The sequence below is a fragment of the Prionailurus viverrinus genome, chromosome B1, assembly GCF_022837055.1.
Source record: "Prionailurus viverrinus isolate Anna chromosome B1, UM_Priviv_1.0, whole genome shotgun sequence".
Taxonomy (NCBI): Eukaryota; Metazoa; Chordata; class Mammalia; order Carnivora; family Felidae; genus Prionailurus; species Prionailurus viverrinus.
The window spans coordinates 111,589,765-111,609,570 of record NC_062564.1 but is presented as its reverse complement, the minus strand read 5'-3'; the positions used below and the strand labels follow the sequence as shown (position 1 = coordinate 111,609,570).

At 39.9% G+C, this 19,806-nt stretch overlaps 2 protein-coding genes across 6 annotated transcripts in view; one reads left to right on the top strand and one right to left on the bottom strand.

Moving 5' to 3' along the window:
* Window positions 1-297: 297 nt before the first annotated feature.
* TIFA (TRAF interacting protein with forkhead associated domain) lies at window positions 298-9,696 on the bottom strand. Of its 4 annotated transcripts, XM_047854841.1 has the most exons (3): window positions 9,569-9,629; window positions 8,685-8,925; window positions 298-1,509 (listed from the first exon to the last, which is right to left on the bottom strand). In XM_047854841.1, exon 3 carries the CDS (start codon window positions 1,483-1,485, stop codon window positions 928-930), a length of 558 nt encoding a protein of 185 aa, XP_047710797.1. In that variant the 5' UTR covers window positions 1,486-1,509; window positions 8,685-8,925; window positions 9,569-9,629; the 3' UTR covers window positions 298-927. The 4 variants fall into 4 exon arrangements, with proteins under 4 accessions (XP_047710797.1, XP_047710798.1, XP_047710794.1 ...); XM_047854842.1 differs by lacking the exon at window positions 8,685-8,925 and having other exon boundaries at window positions 9,569-9,696; XM_047854838.1 differs by lacking the exons at window positions 8,685-8,925; window positions 9,569-9,629 and adding an exon at window positions 8,393-8,678.
* A 3,952-nt stretch (window positions 9,697-13,648) lies between these two features.
* Window positions 13,649-19,806, top strand: part of ALPK1 (alpha kinase 1) — a 130,089-nt gene continuing 123,931 nt past the window's right edge. The window contains exons 1-3 of one of the 2 annotated variants that reach the window (XM_047856424.1): window positions 13,649-13,799; window positions 18,030-18,097; window positions 18,201-18,337. The gene's annotated coding sequence lies outside the window, so the exon portion shown is untranslated. The remainder of the gene's footprint in view (window positions 13,800-18,029; window positions 18,098-18,200; window positions 18,338-19,806) is intronic. The other variant, XM_047856423.1, reaches the window with a different exon arrangement.

Sequence of the window (19,806 nt, the reverse complement as noted above, 5' to 3'; positions counted from 1 at the left end):
AGTAGAGGCGCCTGGGTGGCTCAGTCGGTTGAGCGTCTGACTTCGGCTCAGGTCATGATCTCGCAGTTTGTGAGTTCGAGCCCCACTTCGGGCTCTGTGCTGACAGCTCAGAGCCTGGAGCCTGCTTCAGATTCTGTGTCTCCCTCTCTCTCTGCCCCTCCCCGGCTCATGCTCAGTCTCTCTCTCTCTCAATAATGAATAAATGTTAAAAAAAAAATTTTTTTAAAGTGTGTAGTACATAAAAATCAATGTAATATTTGGTAAGAAAACAAAAAAATTCTAAACATAGCAATGGTTTATTAAAATGTCTAAAATACTGGTTTTAGATACTGAATATAGATACGGAGAACTACTTTTGGAAATAAACACCACAATTCTACAAAAAGGAAATCATAGAAAAGGTATTATTGCTCAAATAAGGCTTCCTATAATAAAACCACAATGACGCGTAGACACTGCTCCAAAACACATCATGCTGTGTTGCAGTACTCTAGCACTGCAAGTACCAACAGGCTATACCACGAGGAGCAACTCAACCATGGCCTTGACATTGAAAACAAAGAGCCGCTTGTAAAATAATATGACCAAACAAAGAGGTGGTTCCTTGCAAAACATAGGGCTAAAATCAAGCATAAAAAGAAAATAATATAACTATTTTGAGAACACTATTCCTTCATCACCAAGGATGCTTTTTGTACATTAATGTTCACAGAGGTACACTTAAATACACTTAAGAATTCTTCATACATCTAGGAATGCAACAGACGACTAAATCAATGACTAATACAATTTACAGACTTCAAAATGATAAGAAGAGATCCCGAATTTGATAACAGATAACAGTAATATACTAATAAACTGTGAAATATCTATAAAATGTCTACAGATTTCTTCATCCTTCACGATTCTCCTCTTAGCCCTCTGTGTTCACAATTCATTTTCATCCATTTCTGTAGGAAAAGTGTTTTGGGTAGAATAGGATGAGTAACAGCCATCCTCAGGTATGGGCTTCTGTAGTGGCCAGTTGTTTTCTTGCAAGAGTGATGTTGGAGACAAAATAAATTGAGTCTCAAAAAATTCTAATGACTCTCCATCTTCCTTCTCTATCAGGAGTTGATAGTCACCAAATCTGACCATGCACTTGTCAGGCAGGTCTATTTTATTTAAGTAGCACAGCTCCTTGTTGTCCACAAGCAGACTGGTCTTCTTACTCATATTTTTTATTTCAAAAGAGAGAACTGAACTATCAAACTTTTTAAACAGCTGCAGAGAAAACTGAACTCGGGAAACTTGTTTGTCCTGAAAGGTATAATGACAGATATTGGAATTTCGGCCAAATTTCACCACTTCACTGGAGGGAAGTTTTTCTCGGTTATAAAACCTTATGGATTGGAATATTCCACTTTGCAGCTGGACAGGATGGTAAACAGTTATCTGGAGACAAGTTATTGTCTCTTCCGTGTCAGCATCTTCAAAATTGGACATGATGTGTCTCAGAATCTGACCTGCCTGCAACAATCAAAACAGCATGTTAGTTCACTCCTATAATTCAGGCATTGATATCTTTAATTCTAATATTTTGATGAAAATCTTCTGATAGGTCATTTATTTAGACTTTAAATTAAGACAATACAGGGGCACCTGGGTGGCTTAGTCAGTTAAGCGTCTGACTTTGGCTCAGGTCTCTATCTCAAGGCACGTGAGTTCGAGCCCACATCAGGCTCCACACTGATGGTTCAGAAACTGCTTGGGATTCTCTCTCTTCCTCTCTCTCTGCCCCTTCTGTGCACTATCTCTCTCTCTCTCTCAAAATAAATAAATAAACCAAAAAAAAAAAAAAGGGAAGATGAATACATAGAATACTTTCAATTATCTAGCACAAATGTGAAAATTTTCACCAAGCCCCATGAGATCTGGTGTATTACTTTTTCTATCTCTATTTTTCATTTCTAGTTTGACAACAAGACCATACAAACAGTCTAGACAATAACAAGGAATGCCTGCTGATAATAAAGTGATTTGGCAGGAGCAAAAAGAAACTTCAGTTCCTTTCTCATTTAAATAGAATGACTTGGGCTCAGAGAAAATATGACAGCTGTACATTAAAATTGGGAATAAATAATCCCTTTGCTTTAAATGCCTTCGGAGAATATACACATAAAGAAAACCTACAGTTTATTAATGAAATTATAATTAGATGTATTATGAATTGTAAAACCTGATTAAAGAAATTTAAAAGTTATGAACAAATAATTCCAACGTTTATCCCTTAACATCGTCACTTAGATTTCTAGTAGGAAAAGGGTTAAATATAATAAATGCTTAGCAAAGATATGGAAGCAATCTAAGTATCCATCAATAGATGAATGGGTAAAGAAGATGTGGTATACACACACACACACACACACACACACACACACAGAAGAATATTATGCAGCCATAAAAATGGATGAGATCATGCCATCTGTGACAACTAGAATGAACCCAAAAGGTATTATACTAAATTAGTCAGACTGAGAAAGACAAATGCCATATGATTACACTCATATGTGAACCTAAAAACCAATGAATGAACAAACAAAAAGTAGAATAAGACCTGCAATTACAGAGAGCAAACTGATGGTTTCCAGAGGAAAGAAAGTAGGGGGATGGGCAAAATGAATGAAGGAGAGAGGGAGATATAGGCTTCCAGTTACAAAATGAGTAAGTCACAGGGATAAAAGGCACAGCATAGAGAATATAGTCAATGATACTGTAATAGTATTGTGTTGTGACAGATGGTAGCTATGTGGTAAGCATTAAGTACAGAGAAGCTGAATCACCATGTTGTACACCTGAAACTAATGTAATGTTGTAGGTCAACTATACTCAGGGGCACCTGGGTGGCTCAGTGAGTTAAGCCTCTGACTTTGGCTCAGGTCTTGATCTCACAATTTGTGAGTTCAAGCCTCGTGTCAGGCTCTGTGCTGATAGCTCAGAGCCTGGAGTCGGCTTCAGATTCTGTGTCTCCCTCTCTCTCTGCCCCTCCCCCACTCATGCTTTCTCTCTCTCTCTCTCTCTCTCTCTCTCTCTCTCTCAAAAATAAACATTAAAAAAACAGTGAATCCTTTAAAAGTTTATTTTATTTTATAATTTTAAAATTAGACATTACATACTTTAAAAAAATCTCCACAAGTTAGTTCTAAATATCATAGTCTGTACTCCTGGAATTATTTATTTCTGTCAATGGTTCCTAATGACTGGACAAACTGACATTAACCACAATATAACTGCCATTAAGAGTTAAGGGTGTCCCTCGAGAGCTCTTGGCCCCACAGTGCCCTCCACCTACATTTGCCTTTAATAATCAGTACAATAAAGTAGCATAACAGAATAGGAGAACTAATTGCCAAAATCTTTGAGAGAGTATTCTCACACAGAACTGCCATTTTAAAGCTAATTTATTTTATTATTTTTTTTTTAATTTTTTTTTTCAACGTTTATTTATTTTTGGGACAGAGAGAGACAGAGCATGAACGGGGGAGGGGCAGAAAGAGAGGGAGACACAGAATCAGAAACAGGCTCCAGGCTCTGAGCCATCAGCCCAGAGCCTGACGCGGGGCTCGAACCCACGGACCGTGAGATGGTGACCTGGCTGAAGTCGGACGCTTAACCGAGAGCGCCACCCAGGCGCCTAAAGCTAATTTATTTTAAAAGTATTGCATGCACATGATTAAAAAATTGACACAGTAAAAAAAGAATATTTTAAAAAGAGTATCTTCCCTCCACCTTAGTCCTTTGTTTCCTTTTCTAGAGCCAACCACTGTAAAAGTTGCTTTTATCCTTACAGAAATGTTCTTTACACAAGCAGCTTAACTATGTGTATGCTCAGACACAAACACCTATGTTTCTACACATAAGAGAAAACATTTTCTTACACAAACAGGAACATACTGTATCTAGTTCTAAACCTTGCATTCTTAAATTAATAATACAAATGGGTGATTTGTTTCTATATCCACACATGTAAATATATCTTACGTTTGAACAGCTACACAGAATTCCTTTAAACTAGTGTGGCGATAAATTACACCAATAGAGGGGTGCCTGGGTGGCTCAGTCAGTTAAGCATCCGAATTCAGCTCAGGTCATGATCTCGTGGTCTGTGAGTTCAAGCCCCGTGTCGGGCTCTGTGCTGACAGCTTAGAGTCTGGAGCCTGCTTTGGATTCTGTGTCTCCCTCTCTCTCTGCCCCTCCCCAGCACTCGCTCGCACGCTCTCTCTCAAAATTAAAAAAAAAAAAAAAAATTACCGAGAGAGTGATCCTGAGCACTTCCTGCATTCCTTAAAAACTGTTTAGAGTTTGGGAATCAATAAGCTTGAGTGAAGTTGGTGTGTAGTTTTGTTTGCCATCTATATTAAATGTTGGTATCAGAATTATGCTGATTTAAAAAAAATGCTTCCTTTTCTTTCTATGTTTGCTGCTATTTACTTTTAAAATACAATCTTTCCTCCTATTTTGCAAAGTTATGATGCTACAAATCAAAACTCTCAATTTATTCCATTTTTCAACAAACGATATAGCTAAGCAAAATTTCTTTTTTATTGATTTGGAAATATATCTTTATTTTATTGTATTTTTTTTTAACATTTATTTATTATTGAAAGACAGAGAGACACAGAGCATGAGCAGGGGAGGGGCAGAGAGAGGGGGAGACACAGAATCCAAAGCAGGCTCCAGGCTCCGAGCTGTCAGCATAGAGCCTGATGTGAGGCTCAAACTCACAAACTGCGAGATCATGACCTGAGCCAAAGTCAGTCACCTAACCAACTGAGCCACCCAGGCACCCCTCTTTAATTTTAAATTTACTTTTTGTAATAGATTGTTTTTGGACATTATTACATCACATTGTATTACCCAAGTAGACAAGAGATGCCTAGCTATAAGCACAAAAAGTGACCTGAACCCTCAAAATCATGGGTCAAAGATAGTAAAAATTACTATGAAACCAATGTAGTGACAATTAACCAACAATGGGCAGAATTGGTTAACAGATCCTACACTGTGATCTGAAGATACTTTAATTATGATAATAAATTCTCATTATTCAAGAAGCAGACAGCATTAAAAAGAATAATTATAACAAATCATTAGATGATGCAATTAGTTGTTGACAAGAAAACAATTAGCTGTTAACAAGCAAAAAAGATAAAAGGAAAAGCAAGAATCTGTCCATGATCTCAGTCTTGTCTAGGATACACTGCCCTCATTCTAGTTCATTCTCAGACTTTGGACAATAACAGTTCCAAAAGGAGAACTGGATTCAAAACCATTGCTATAATCTTTTGGTAACACCCAAATTACACCCAAATTTTGGGGTGTGTGTGTGTGTGTGTGTGTGTGTGTGTTTATTTTAGAGAGTATGCATGAACAAGTTGGAGAGAGGGGCAGAGAGAGCGAAAATCTTAGGCAGGCTCCACTCTCAGTGTGGAGCCTGATGCAGGGCTTGATCCCATGACCCTGAGATCATGACCTGAGCTGAAATCAAGAGTCAGATGCTCAACTGACTGAGCCACCCAGGTGCCCCTGTTTTGTGTTCTTTATATAACCTGTGAACTTAGAATTCATTCTTTTGAGCAAATTTGCCACCAAGAAAAGTTTGCCTCATACAAGCTCTTATTCCTAGTACTCAGGGTAGATCTATTATTCACTGCAAGGGAAAAAATATTGGCGCTCCAGTTTATCAAATCAGTGGCTACAAGTGTCTTGGTGTAGATCAATTCTCAGGGATCACAATTGTGACCCTTCAACAAACACTGAGATAGACTGTCTAATGTCAAATACTTGTTGCTCTACCCTATCAGGCCAATCCCTACTGGTTCTGCTCCTTTAGAAAGATGAGACTTCCCACTCCATTGACAGCCATGTAATGAAACACGAATGGAGGTAACATAGAAACTTACTTCCAAGCAGAAGCTTTAAAAGGCACTGTGGGGTTCCACCAGTCTTCTTTGCCTCTGCCACATCAGCAGTCCCCCAAAGCAGCTCAGCCTCCATTCCAGAGGCAAAGGCCAAAGATAGAGCCCAAAAGGACACAGAATATGAGCAAGAAATCAAACCTTCTTTAAGTCATTTGTTCTTGAATTCTAATATCACCTGGGCTGACATGCATTCACCTATCTAATGAAGGTAAGAAGTGACTACAAACCCTGACAGTTAATAGGGTTACTACTTACTGTTTATGCCCTTCACATGCCAGTTACACTGCTAGCCATTGAAATCTGCTTGAGATAAATTATCAAAGACAGAAGAACAATGAGCTTATACAGTATAACAGTGGTTACCTTTGAGGAGGGAAATGGGTTGGGGATGGAAAAAAGACTTCATTGCACACTCTGTGCCTTTGAAATTGTATACCATGTGCACTTAATATCTAACCAAACATTTAACAAATATTTTCTTTACAAATTTACAAACCATCAAATTTTTGTGGAATTAAATGGAGGTGGAGATTACCTAAGTATTCAGTGGTAAATTGTGGTATCTGACATCAAAAAGTTGCAAAAAAAAAAAAAAAAAAAAGAGTTTGCCTGGCTAGCTCAGTTGGTAGAGTATTGATTCCTGATCTCAGGGTCATGAGTTCAAGCCCCAAGTTGGGTGTAGAACTTACTTAAAAAAAAAAAAGTTTGTAAAACACTGTGATGATGTCTGAAACACAGTAATATCTGTATTCACAAATGAACTACAATAAATAAATAAATAGAAATGAAAATGAGCCCTGCCATCAAGAACTTTATCACAGAAAGCATAATACAGAAGGCATGGGTGCTCCATTGTCAGAAGAAAAGTAAACCTCTCCTTTCCTAGGCACCAGGAAGTACACACTTACGGGGACTCAGAGCTGACAAGAGAAAGGTTAGACTGAGGTTGGCTTCTGCTCCTCTCAGAGGAAATAGGGCAGATATGTGGAGAGGTATTATGTGCAAAAAACATGCTCTCCACCCCTGCTCACACTCCCACCCCCTCTAGCCTTCTCTCTCTCTCTCTCTCTCTCTCTCTCTCTCTCTCTCTCTCTCTCTCACATACACACACACCCCACCACACCACACCAACTACCCCTCCAAAAGCTGGGCAAAGCCAGTAAAGAGACATATGACCCTCAACCTTGCAAAAGGCTGTTTGGACCTCAACTGTTAAGAACAAAAAGATAGACAGATATTTTTGCTTAAAGGAGGAGCCAGGTGTCCAAACAGTTTAACAGAAAGTTTGGTGCCCCTGGGTGGTCATGCATGCCAAGAGGATTCTCATGCTTTAAGAGTTTGTTTTTTAGAGTAAGATTTACTGAAATAATGGAGTTTGTTCTGGGCAATGTGTTAAGGAAGGTATCCTTCTAAAATTTTTACTTTCATCCCTCCTCAACTCAATAGGATTATTAATAATCTCAAGACAAAGTATGTCTCTGCCATGTTGCAAGTAGCCTTTGATCAAAGGCTTTCTCCCTGACCAACACCCAACACTGAGCTTATTAATAAGGAGGGAAGAGAAACTTGAAGCACAGCAAAAGGCACAGTAATCCTGCCGCCAAACCTCCCTCACGGGTCATCACCCCCACAGTGTGGCTTTGAAGACATCTGTGAACAACAGTGTTCAGCAGAATCAATTTCTACTAAAGTAATAGGTTTGGCAAAGGAGTCGTGAATAGCAAGAAGAGCAAGAGAAAAACCTTAAGGAATAACACTTTCTTTTCAGAGACCTTGTCTTCTTTCTCCCACTCAGCCTCACTAATCTGTACCCAATCAAATTTGCAGACTCCACCTCCAAATTTGGTGGCTGTGGACAGCCGCTACGAGGTACAGCGTCGGTTCTGGCTTCCGGAGGATTGGGGAAATTCCTCCTTTCAACCTGAAAGCTAGGGAAAGTCCCAGAAAACAGCCGATTACTCTGTTTTCCTAATGAACCACTGAAGCAAGTAAGGCAGGTCCCGAAGAACCCTCAGCACAGAACTCAGAGCCCCGGGGAGCCCGGGACCCCGCAGAAAGGTCTCCGCCAACGAGAGGGGAGGGGTTCACGCATAATTTCTCTATGAGCTACACTTGATAAATTCTTTTTTGTTTTCTGATGGGGGGGGAGGGGACCTTGCAAAGCACAGAAACGTGTATTTAAAAAAAAAAATCCCATCTCCAGTATTTCATTTTCAGTATTCCTCCTCGCATTTACAAACATCCCTGTGTCATAAAGCTGGGACCATGCCGTATATAATTAATTGAGCGTGCCCGTACGCTGAGCTGGGAGCAGCGGGTGTGACTTTCGACAGGGCACCCCGAAAGACTCCTTGACAAAGCCTCCCTCTTGGGGCGATAAACAGACAAGACACAGTCCCCACCTCACCCCCAGGCTACAGCCCGCCAAGTACCTTGGGGCCCGAGGGTCGGAAACCTTCCCAGAGCGGCTTCGCTTTCCCGGCTCCGCCGAAGACTAACGGAGGCCACCCCGCGGAGGTTCGAGTTGGGGGACGGTCACCGCCCACCGCCCACTGCCCGTAACCACACTGGGAGAGGGCGCCAGCCCGCCGCGCCGCAGCTGCTCGGGGAGGGAGGAGGCGGGGCCGAGCCGGGGGGAGGAGGGGCGCACACGCGGACGGCCCCGGATCCTCCCGCGCGCGCCTCCTCTGCTCCCGCTCCCCGCGAAGCGCGCCCGCTACTCACCTCCCCGAAGCCTTTACGGAGTCTCGACAGCAGGAGCCGGTTCCCAGCCTTGGCCCCGCCCGCGCCCGCCTCCTCCTGTCTCCGCCGGACGACTGCGGCTGCTGACGCTACATCCAGACCAGAAGGCCAGCCCCCTCACCCCTTTTCGGAGTTCCAGGACCGGTTTGAGGCTCCGTCCGCTGGTGCGGACCGCACCTCCCGAAACGCGTTGGCCCCTCCAAAGAGGATGTGGCTAAGTGAGCTAGATTTTGAAAAGGGAAAAGAATCACTTCCCCATTAAAGGGCCACTCTCTCCAAGAGTTGGCCTCGGACGGGGTAGGGATAGGAGGAGAGTTGCACTAATTTACTAAACAAGACAGGTGAACGGCTTGTATTATCTCATTTAATCCTCACAGACGGGAGACTAGGACCCCCTTACAGACGGATAAACTGCGCCCCTGCCAGTGGTTAAGTGTCACGTTGAGCAAGAGCAGAGACAGGATTTGAACCTGCCACAGAGCCCATAATCAACCTGCGGCTACCTGTGATGCCCTGACCTTACATGAGACCAGTCCAGGAGCTTCCTCTCCCACCCGGGGATCCACCAAAAGGGATCCCTCACTCAACATCCAGGCTCTGGGGCTCCACGACTAAAAGCTGGTACATGATGCAAGGAAAAACACTTAACCTCCCACGAGTCCTTTATAGCCTTGGATGAATAAGATAATAGTTTTTTCCTGCGTCAGGGAAAAAGGTTTGGAAGGGAAAAAAGTGGAGAGAACCTGAAGACAACAGGTGTCTAGAGCGGGGTAGGAGTGAGACTCTATATAAGGAGTAAAAGACTGAGAAGAAAGGAGAGAAGACCAAGCTTGCAGTGACTGAGGAGGTCAGACTGGCCCACTTACTTCAGAGCTTGGGAATCTACCCACCAATTCGGGTAGGTGTCAGATGGAAGACGCTCCTCTGGATTCTGTCCTGGGCTTGCAGGAGAGTTGTTCCTTCGCAGGTCAGTTTCACTGGCAATAAAATGACGCTGATACTTGGAGCTTCCCCATCTGATAAAAGTTCTGAGAGGCGTTAAGTTTTGACGTCTCCGAGTTACTTACGTATAATCAGGAACCATAAACACAGGGAAGGAAAAGTACAACTACAAATGTGGCAGATTCCTGTAAGGCTACAATTTTGTTCGTTAATCATCAACATTTATTATTTCTTCTCTGAAGTGGAGATAGCCAGAGTATCTTCTTTCAGGTGAAGAACATTAGACCATGTGGACGGTAAGATATGCAATCTGACTATACCAGTAAACATACACAGTAAAATATTTTACCAGAGTTTCTGATATTCACTCTTTAAAGTTAAGCAAGATTTGAAAATTCTGTGTAAGCTGCAAAGGACTAGTGTAGTAGATGTTATTAATAACACTAGTAAAGAAAATGCAACAACTGCTAAAATTTATGATGCTGAATATTATTTCGTTTTTCTGTTCCCTTTAAGTATTCCTAGGCTACCAGTTGAGGAAGAGATTAAGAGGAACCATTCAGGGGCGCCTGGGTGGCTCAGTCGGTTGGGTGCCTGACTTCGGCTTAGGTCATGATCTCACAGTTTGTGGGTTCAAGCCCCGCGTTGGGCTCTGTGCTGACAGCTTGCCTGGAGCCTGCTTCAGATTCTGTGTCTCCCTCCCTCACTGCCCCTCCCCTGCTCATGCTCTCTCTCTCTCTCTCAAGAATACATAAACAAAAAAAAAAAAAAAAAAAGAGAGAGAGAGAGAGAGAGAGAGAAACCCTTCAGAGAAATGGATACCCCAAAAGTCCGGCTGGAATTGTTTATCAAGGCAAAATGGAAGAAAACAGTAGGCAGGTATGTTATTGATATTTAAAAAAGAGGGATTTACTGTTTGAATTATCACTGATGAATCATTTAATGTGAAAATAACATAAAATGCCCACAATCTATTTTTCCATGAATAGAATATTAAAAATAGGTTTTAGATACTTTCACTACCCCCTAATTAAGCAGATGTACCTGAGCCTATTGTATTTCATTTAAAACTAGAGGAAGCTAATTTATGGTAATACGATCACCCCTTATAGAAAAAAGAAAGTGTTGCTCGTTTGTGTTGCTTGCTGGGAATTGGGTTATATGATACGCACCTTCTGTCTGGTGCACTCTAAACCCCTTGGATACACGCTCATCTAACTCTCCACTCCCAAGCTCAGATGCTCAGATTTGGGGTAACTCAGTTGTAACTCAGTTCGGGAGTGCCCCACCTCATGGCTGATGCTTTCTACCAACCTTTGAAAATACTCCGAATTACCTGAGATACCTCATTCAACTCTTTTTTCATTATTCTCTGAATGGAAGACAAGCAGAAACCCAAAGAGTTGGGACTGGAACAAAGGAAAGCTAGCGTGGACTTCTCTTCCTCCTCCCTATTCTTGGAGTCAAGTGACTACAATTAAAATGAGCCACTTAGATTTATGTGGAGAGATCTGCCAGACACATTACTAATGGAAAAACCAAGTGCTAAACAAAAATGTTGCCGTTTGTGGGGGAAAAAAAAAAAAAAACAAACCCTGTCTATAAGTGCATGAACTTTCTGCAAAGAAATCCGAGAAATAGAACTGATAATACTGATTAACCTGAGAAAAAGAAATTGGGAGAGAGAAGGCAGAAGGTCCACATGGGGAGATATTTTTTATTGTGCACTTTTTCATACTGTTTGGATTTTGTCTCATTTGCATGCATTGTGGTTACACACCAAAAAAAAAAACCCAGCTTTTTAAAGAAGGGCCAAGTAAGAGAAGTCTCCCGAGAGACAGATTCAATGCTCTAATGCCTCAATATTTCTCATAAGGTGGAGGACTGCAATAGAATTCAGGCTCCGGAGAGAGTGGTCAGATGGTGAGGTAAAAATTAGAGCCCACGAAGGCAGGGCACCTGAGGGTGGAGGAAGGGGAGGAGTAGGCCTGGTTAGGGCCATCTGCTCTGCCCCTCCCTGGAGGCAGTTGTGGGTAGTTCTATGGTAAAGCAGAATTCTAAGATGGCCCCCAAGATTCCCACTCACTGGCGGACACAATTTATATAACCTCCTCCCCTTGAGTGTGGGCAGAACCTGTGAATATGATGGGCTGTCACCCCTATGACTAGGTTTCTAATCAGTTGTCTTCAAGTTAATCCAAAGGAAAGTTATCTAGCTGGGCTGGACCTAATCACATGAATCCTTAAAAGGGATGGATCACTTTTAAGGAGCACAGAGACACATACCCCTGTTGGCCTGGAAGCAAATATCCAAGCCAGGAGCTGCCTATGGAGACCACATGGCAAGGAACTACAGGTGGTATCTAGGAGGTCAGAGTGGTCCCCAGCCAACAGCTAGCAAGAAAATGGGACCTCAGTCCTACAACTAGAATTCTACCAACAATCTGAGCCTTGAAGGAGACCCCAAGCATCAGATTAGATCTGCAGCATTCTCAATGATAATGTGCCCAGACTTCTGACTGACAGAAGTCTGTCTTCTATGACAGAAACATAGAGATAATAAATGGGTGCTGGGTTTTTTGTTTCTGTATATCATAGAACCTTTATTATTTTTCCCGCTCAATTCTTAAGTCTTATATAACATCCATGTTCTAAGTATGATACGATTTATAGACAGTTTTTAATGTTTATTGTTTTTTTTAATGTTTATTTATTTTTGAGAGAGAGAGAGAGAGACAGACTACAAGCAGGGGAGGGGCAGAGAGAGAAGGAGACACAGAATCCAAAGCAGACTCCAGGCTCTGAGCTGTCAGCACAGAGCCCAACATGGGGCTTAAACCCACAGACTGTGAGATCATGACCTGAGCCGAAGTCAGGCACTTAACTGACCCAGGTGCCCCTAGACATTTGTTCATTTCATTTCATTTCATTTCATTTCATTTCATTTCATTTTAAGAAAGAGAGTGAGTGTGTGAGCCCGGGAGAGGGGCAGAGGGAGAGAGACAGAGAGAGAGAGAGAGAGAGAGAGAGAGAGAGAGAGAATCTTAAGCAGGCTCCACAAAGAGCCTGACACAGGGCTCCATCCCATGACCCTGGGATTGTGATCTGAGCCAAAATCAAGAGTCGGACACTCAATCAACTAAGCCCAGGCACCCCACTATTTATATACATTTAAAATGCATCTTCATTTACAAATATTTTACATTTGGTCTATAGAACAGATAATTTAATGGGTGTTCTTTTAAACTGCTAAATTTGCGGTAATTTTTTATGCAACAATAGAACAATAATATAGGTTTTTTTGTTAGAGGATCCCTGTGGATTATGAAAGTCCCCAGTAATCCTGATCCTAATAACCCAATATGAGAGCTATAGACTATGTAAGCAGGAAAAGAAGGGCCAGTTTTGGGGGGGGGGTGCATTATTTCTACCGGTCACATAACCTCCAAACCAGGTAAGTTCATCTTGCCCTTGTTGAATCTAAACTGTGTCATCTAGTACTCCTCACTGGTGTAATTTTTAGTAAAAAAGAAAACAAAACCCAAAAACCTTCCCTCTCCTTTAATATTTTATTTTTACATTTCATTTGTGTTTCTTCGTTAATTTTTAAAATCAATTTCAAAAAATTTTAAAGCTATCTTTGACCTATTTGCCAAGTCAGTGGACACTTTTCTAACCTTATCTTTCATCATTTCTCTGCATCGTTTAGTACTGTTGACTACTCCCGCCTTGAAATACGGAGCCCTAACATGAGTTTGTCTGTTTATAATAGATGAAAAACGTCATGTTATTTCTTAGTGACATTCTCTTTCCTTGGCTCTCAGAGGACTGACTATTTTGACTTGGTCCACATAAGAGGTTTCCTTGCACGTTGTTTAAAAGAAGTAACTTCCCTGTAATAATACAACTCCCAGAATACCTTTCACCAAAGCAATTCCTAAAGGGGTGTGGCTTCTGGTGCAAAACTGCTGAAAGTCCCAGAGGTGAATTACACAATCAGAGTCTGAGGCAGTGACAGACTTTGTCTTCCTTCAAATTTCTACTTCCTGAAACCAAGGCTCTTTATGATAAACAGTGTATTTCAGGGAAATTGTGCTAAAATTAACCTTTTTCAGAGATTTGCTGGCCTTAAAAGTGTTTATCTTCGAGACAAAGGTGAGTATAAGCTTTTAAATGACAAAACACAGTAGATGTGGGTACAAAAGATGGCATAATATATAAGGAGGTATTATTTTAGACTCTGACCTTGTTTCTACTTCCTGGTATTGTCTGCATTTAAATAACTTGAGAGCTTTAAGAATATTTGCAATTCTAAAAGCGCTACACAAAGGGAATAAGGGTTGGGAAGGGGAGGGAACAGTAAATTTAGATTACAAGGGAAAGGAGAAAAGGAACCTGTTTTTTTTGTTTTGTTTTGTTTTTTTGTTTGTTTGGGTTTTTTTTAGCAGGTTTTAATAACAAAGTCCATATGTCAGGAACCTTGCTACTGAACATCTGGCTTCGTCACTGAATGGAGATGTTTGATTAAAGCATTAACGAAGTGGGATTACTTATGTGAAAAATTGACCCTAGGACTTTTGCCTGGAGTACATTAGTCATAACAGAAACCATCACTTGTAGGATGGCCTCAGTGATTTTGCCAGGAAAATAGATAAGAGTGGAGAATTACTCTTTTCATATGGGAACAACTGACAGGAATTCCGGGTGTGGTGAAGCATTATGTAGACAGAAAGCATCTAGAAAAATTAAATTCTGGGGCACTTGAGTGAATCAGTCAGTTAAGCGGTCAACTCTTGATCTTGGCTCAGGTCATGATCTTATGGTCCATGGGTTTAAGCCCCGCTTCGGATCCTCTGTCTCTCTCTCTGACCCTACCCCATTCTCTCTCTCTCTCTCAAAAATAAATAAATATTAAAAAATAATTTTTAAAAAATTAAATTCCTTCGTATTTTATTCAAAAGAGTCCTTTCATTAACAAATTTTATTATTTGAAATTAGGGCTATAAACTACTTTGGAAAGCCACAAATTACGACCTTTAGAATAGTTTGGGACTGGGGCACCTGTGTGGCTCAGGTGGTTAAGCATCTGACTTGGGCTCAGGTTATGATCTCACGGGTTTGTGGGTTCAGGCTGCAAACTGGGCTCTGTGCTGACTGTGTGGAGCCTGTTTGGGATTCTATCTTCCTCTGTCTCTTCCCTTCCCCCACTTTCACACTCATGTGCAGGTGTGCTCTCTCTCTCTCAAATAAATAAATAAACATAAAAAAAAAAAAAAAAAGAATAGTTTGGGACTTCCAGGTGGGTGAGAGTACAGAGGCAGGGCCAGAAAGGAGGGTATTTATGTCACAACATACTGACGTCTCTAATATTTGCTATCTCCCTCTGCCTTTTCTTTTCTTTTTAGTAAGTGTAGCTAGTACTCTTATGAGAAACAATATCTGCTTTTGGTTGGCTGATACCTCCTTGTTAAGAACATTTTAAATTCCTTACACATAATCACTGTTGCTGTTCAAGCCTATACATGATGCTTCAGCATAGTCTCCACATTCTTTTGTTTCTCCTCTTTCCTCCGTGACCTCAAATACAATTGAACGACATGGTGCATTAGTGTGATCGCACCACAGAGCCATGCGCCCCTGTCTAGATGGTGCGTCGGCAGATTACAAGTCAGCAGATTACAAGTCTGTACATTGAGCACAGTTTTGGATAGGGGTGTGTATAGATTAATTTACCACCTAAGAGACATACCAGACCTGAACAAATGCTAAGTCAAGCCTTTATACCAACTGACTAAAATAATTTACTTCTCTTTTCCCACCTCCTCCTTCTGAACTCTGTCAACCTACAACCTCAAAAGAAATAAAATACTTAAAATTATGCTGGCAATAATTTACTTTCCACTTTAAACATCTTTTGAATCTGAGCTGAATCAATTCTCCAAGTTCTTTTCCAACAAGACACCAGAATTTTATAGTATCCTCCACGGGCATGAGTGATGTTAGGGTGACCGGTGATGCAGGTGGCAAAGACTTGCACAAAGAGTAGAACATCAAGCAGGACAGAATGTATTGTTGGCATGTTAGAGCCGGAGGTGACAGGTTTCTCTGTCCAGGGCTCACCTGGGATGTGAGTTGTGGTCAGGCTAGAGAAGAATATGTTTTGTAGTTGGGGTCTATTTGCTGAGAATGCAAGGTACCATGATCTGGAAAAACAAAGAGTGCCAGGTATAAATACTAGTGAGTTTTGTCTGTAAACTTGGCAAGGGAAGGGGCTGTGAACAGATTCCTGTCAAATAAGGAGCCAATAATTACTTTAAACTTTTTTTTTTTTTAATTTTTTTTTTTCAACGTTTATTTATTTTTGGGACAGAGAGAGACAGAGCATGAACGGGGGAGGGGCAGAGAGAGAGGGAGACACAGAATCGGAAACAGGCTCCAGGCTCCGAGCCATCAGCCCAGAGCCTGACGCGGGGCTCGAACTCCCGGACGGCGAGATCGTGACCTGGCTGAAGTCGGACGCTCAACCGACTGCGCCACCCAGGCGCCGCTACTTTAAACTTTAAAATATATACACATATATACATATATATATTATATAATATATACATATAATATTATATATTATTATATTATATATTATGTAATATATAATATAATATATAATGTATATATGCATATATACATTTATATTTATATATACACATATATAATATAATATATATATAACATATATATGTATATAACATATAATATAAAATATATATACATATATGTGTATATATAATATCTATGTGTATTTTTAAAGTACATATATTTATATATATATATTTTAAAGCCATATGTAAATCATGATGAATGTTATAAAATCTCACATAAAATAATACTTGTAATGAGCACACTTGACATACTAAGCTGTAACAGTCTCCCCTTAGGTCCTATGTGATCTAAGTTTGAGTTTAGAACCCAGAATTTTCCTTAAGAATAAATGTATTCATTTCAAAATATTTCTGAAACTCCATGGTTCCTCCCATTGCAAAAGAATTTCAGTAACCCCTTTCCCTGAACACAATACACATACTACTGTTACTGTCCCTTGATCTATTTCAGATGATGATGGCTTTTTAGCATAAAATGCTCTTTGGAAATGCTTTCCTGAATTTTTTTTAATGTTTATTTATGTTTGAGAGAGAGAGAGTGAGAGAGCATGTGTGTGCACACATGGGGGAGGTACAGAGAGGGGGACAGACGATCTAAAGTAGGCTCTGAACTGACAGCACAGAGCCTGATGCGAGACTCGAACTCATGAACCGCGAGATCATGACCTGAGCCGAAGTAGGCCGCTTAACAGACTGAACCACCCAGCCTCCCCTGTTTTCCTGAAATGTTAAGCATCTATGGTTTGAAGAACTTTAATAGGAATGTGCATTCAAACCTTTGGTGTAAATTCATTCTATATTTTTGTTATTTTTATTTGTTGCCTCTCTATATGGAGAAGTCTTTGTTTCTTGTTATTGACGGTGACATCTTTTTGCAGGATGTTGTGATTTGCTCTGTTTATAGAGTTCTGTGAGATAGACAAATTTAAAAGTAAGAATATTGTCTGGGGCTATTATTCTTCTATGTCTAAAGAAAGTAAAGAGATGATCATAGCTTTAACATCAGTTATATGTTAATACAATTTTCTCAAAGTATGGTGTACAAACTACTGATTTTAGGTAGCATGTGTCTTTAAAAATTTGAGTTAGATGCTTATTTTAATGTGAATTAAAAATATAACTAGCTCATAAAATTTATGACTTCATAGATATTATTGCTCAGGAAGATGTTAAGTAAAATGAAAGTAAACTGTTCACTACTGATTTTAAGGAAATGAGTAAACAAGGTAACAATTGTGAAGGTGGCATGTAAATGGCTAAAGTTTTGGAAATATTGAACTAATGTGTTTGCTAAGTGAATATTTTCTGAACTGCTGCAGAAATGTGAGCCTCACTGGTCCTTGGTTACACTGCTCAATTAGTAATACAATCTGTTAAAATTTCTTAATTATAGATGTACAAAATATTGGATAAAAAAATGCCTTATCAAACTTTTATCAGACCTACAGTCCTCATGAATTGTCATAACATTGAAGGGATGCAGAAATTAGCCCATATTTTTTGAAATCAGAATCATAGAGAGGATGAATCATCCCAGAGTCAGCATTATACTTCTGTTGTGCCTGTTTCACCAAGACACTGATATCTTAGAAGGGCAGGGAGGGGTGCTGTGCACTAAAGGGTGAGAGAGGGGGAGGGGACATAAACATCATCTAGGCCAAGGACCATCAGTGTATCATGTAGTGTGTCAATGGCCATTAAAAATGGTCATATTGTTCGTTTCTTTCAGGGAATCCATTCTAGGGAGGATGTAATTCTAAATATGGAGAAAATCCACACAAGATGTTTATCATAAAGGTATTTATGATACAAGGAATTACAAGCATTCTAAAAAAAGGGAAAGATTAAACAAATTATGGTATAACAGTCCCTCCCTTATCCATGGTTTTGCTTTCCACAGTTTTAGTTACTTACAGTCAACCACTGCCAGAAGCAGATGATCTTCTTTATGACGCTTCCTCACACGCCTGAGTCATTCACCTCACTTCATCTCATCACATAGACGTTTTATTGTCTCACATCATCACAAGAAGAACAGTGAGTAGTATATAGGCATATCTCATTTTATTATGCTTTGGTTTATTGCGCTTTTCAGATACTGAGTTTTTTACAAACTGAAGGTTTGTGGCAACCCTGGTTCAAGCAAGTCTGTCAGCGCTGTTTTTCCAACAGCATTTGTTCACAATTTTCTCTGTCATGTTTTGGTAATTCTCTTGAAAGTTTCAAACCTTGTCATTATTGTGATATTGTCATGGTGATCTGTGATTAGTGATTACAACTTACCGAAAGCTCAGATGATGGTTAGCATTTTCTAGCAATAAAGTATTTTTTTCACTTTGGTGTGTACATGTTTTTAGGCATAATGCTATTGCACACTTAGTAGACTAAAGTATAGTATAAACATAACTTCTATATGCACTGGGAAACCAAAAAGTTCATTTGAGTCGCTTTATTGCAATATTTGCTCTATTGCAGTGGTCTGGAAACTGAACCTGAAATACCTTCACAATATGCTTCTACAATAAGATATTTTCAGAGAGAGAGACCACATTCACATATGTTTTTATACAGTATATTATTATAACTGTTTTATTTTATTATTGTTGTTGTTAATCTCTTCCTGTGCCTAATTTATAAATTAAACTTTATGTATGTATGTATGCATGGGAAAAAAGGTGATATATATGGGGTTCAATATGGTTTCAGGCATTCATGGTCTTGGAATGTATCCCACAAGGATGGTGGGCGGGGGGGACTACCATATATCTGTAAAACAAGATGAAGAATAGTACCAGCACAGAAAATGCTGAGGGAAAAATGGATTCAAGGCTGATTAACAATCGTACTTACAATTATGTAATACGTACATAAAATGATATAGATATAAATTCACAAATATTCTGAAAGTGGTTATTGTCTTACAGTGGTAGATTAATTATTCCTTTTCCTTTCTCTACTTTTGTATATATAATATATTTTTAGATTGGCTTTTTATATTATTATATAACATATTTATATTACTTTTTTTTTAAGTTTATTTCAGAGAGAGACAGAGAGAGAGAGAGCAGGGAGAGAGGCAGAGAGAGGGAGAGGAAGACAGAATCACAAGCAGGCTCCATGCTGTCAGCACAGAGCCCGATGCATGGGGCTTTTTGACAAAATTCTGTCAAATCAATATGTTAAATATGTTAAATAAACTACGCTGCTGTATAGTAAATATAATTGTTCAGTCTTTGGGAGATAAATCTTACCTTTTCTTTGTTTGACATACAAATAACTTGCTATTTGAAAAAAGGGAGGATTGAGTCTCAGTGCTAGAGTGAACGGGCATGACAGAATCAAAGAACAGAGGGGGAAATACCAGTTGAAATAGTTACTACTAGTTGATTTTTCTTACGTTGGTTGCCTTCAATGTCAGCCATGGCTTTTACTGGAGTCAACTTATTCTTTTATTTTGAAGAGAGGAAAAAAGGCAGGAAAGAGGAATGGGAACTTCACATGATACG

Bases quoted from the DNA above. Each gene is read 5' to 3' on its own strand.
- TIFA (XM_047854842.1), bottom strand. From the start codon at position 1,485: ATGTCCAATTTTGAAGATGCTGACACGGAAGAGACAATAACTTGTCTC.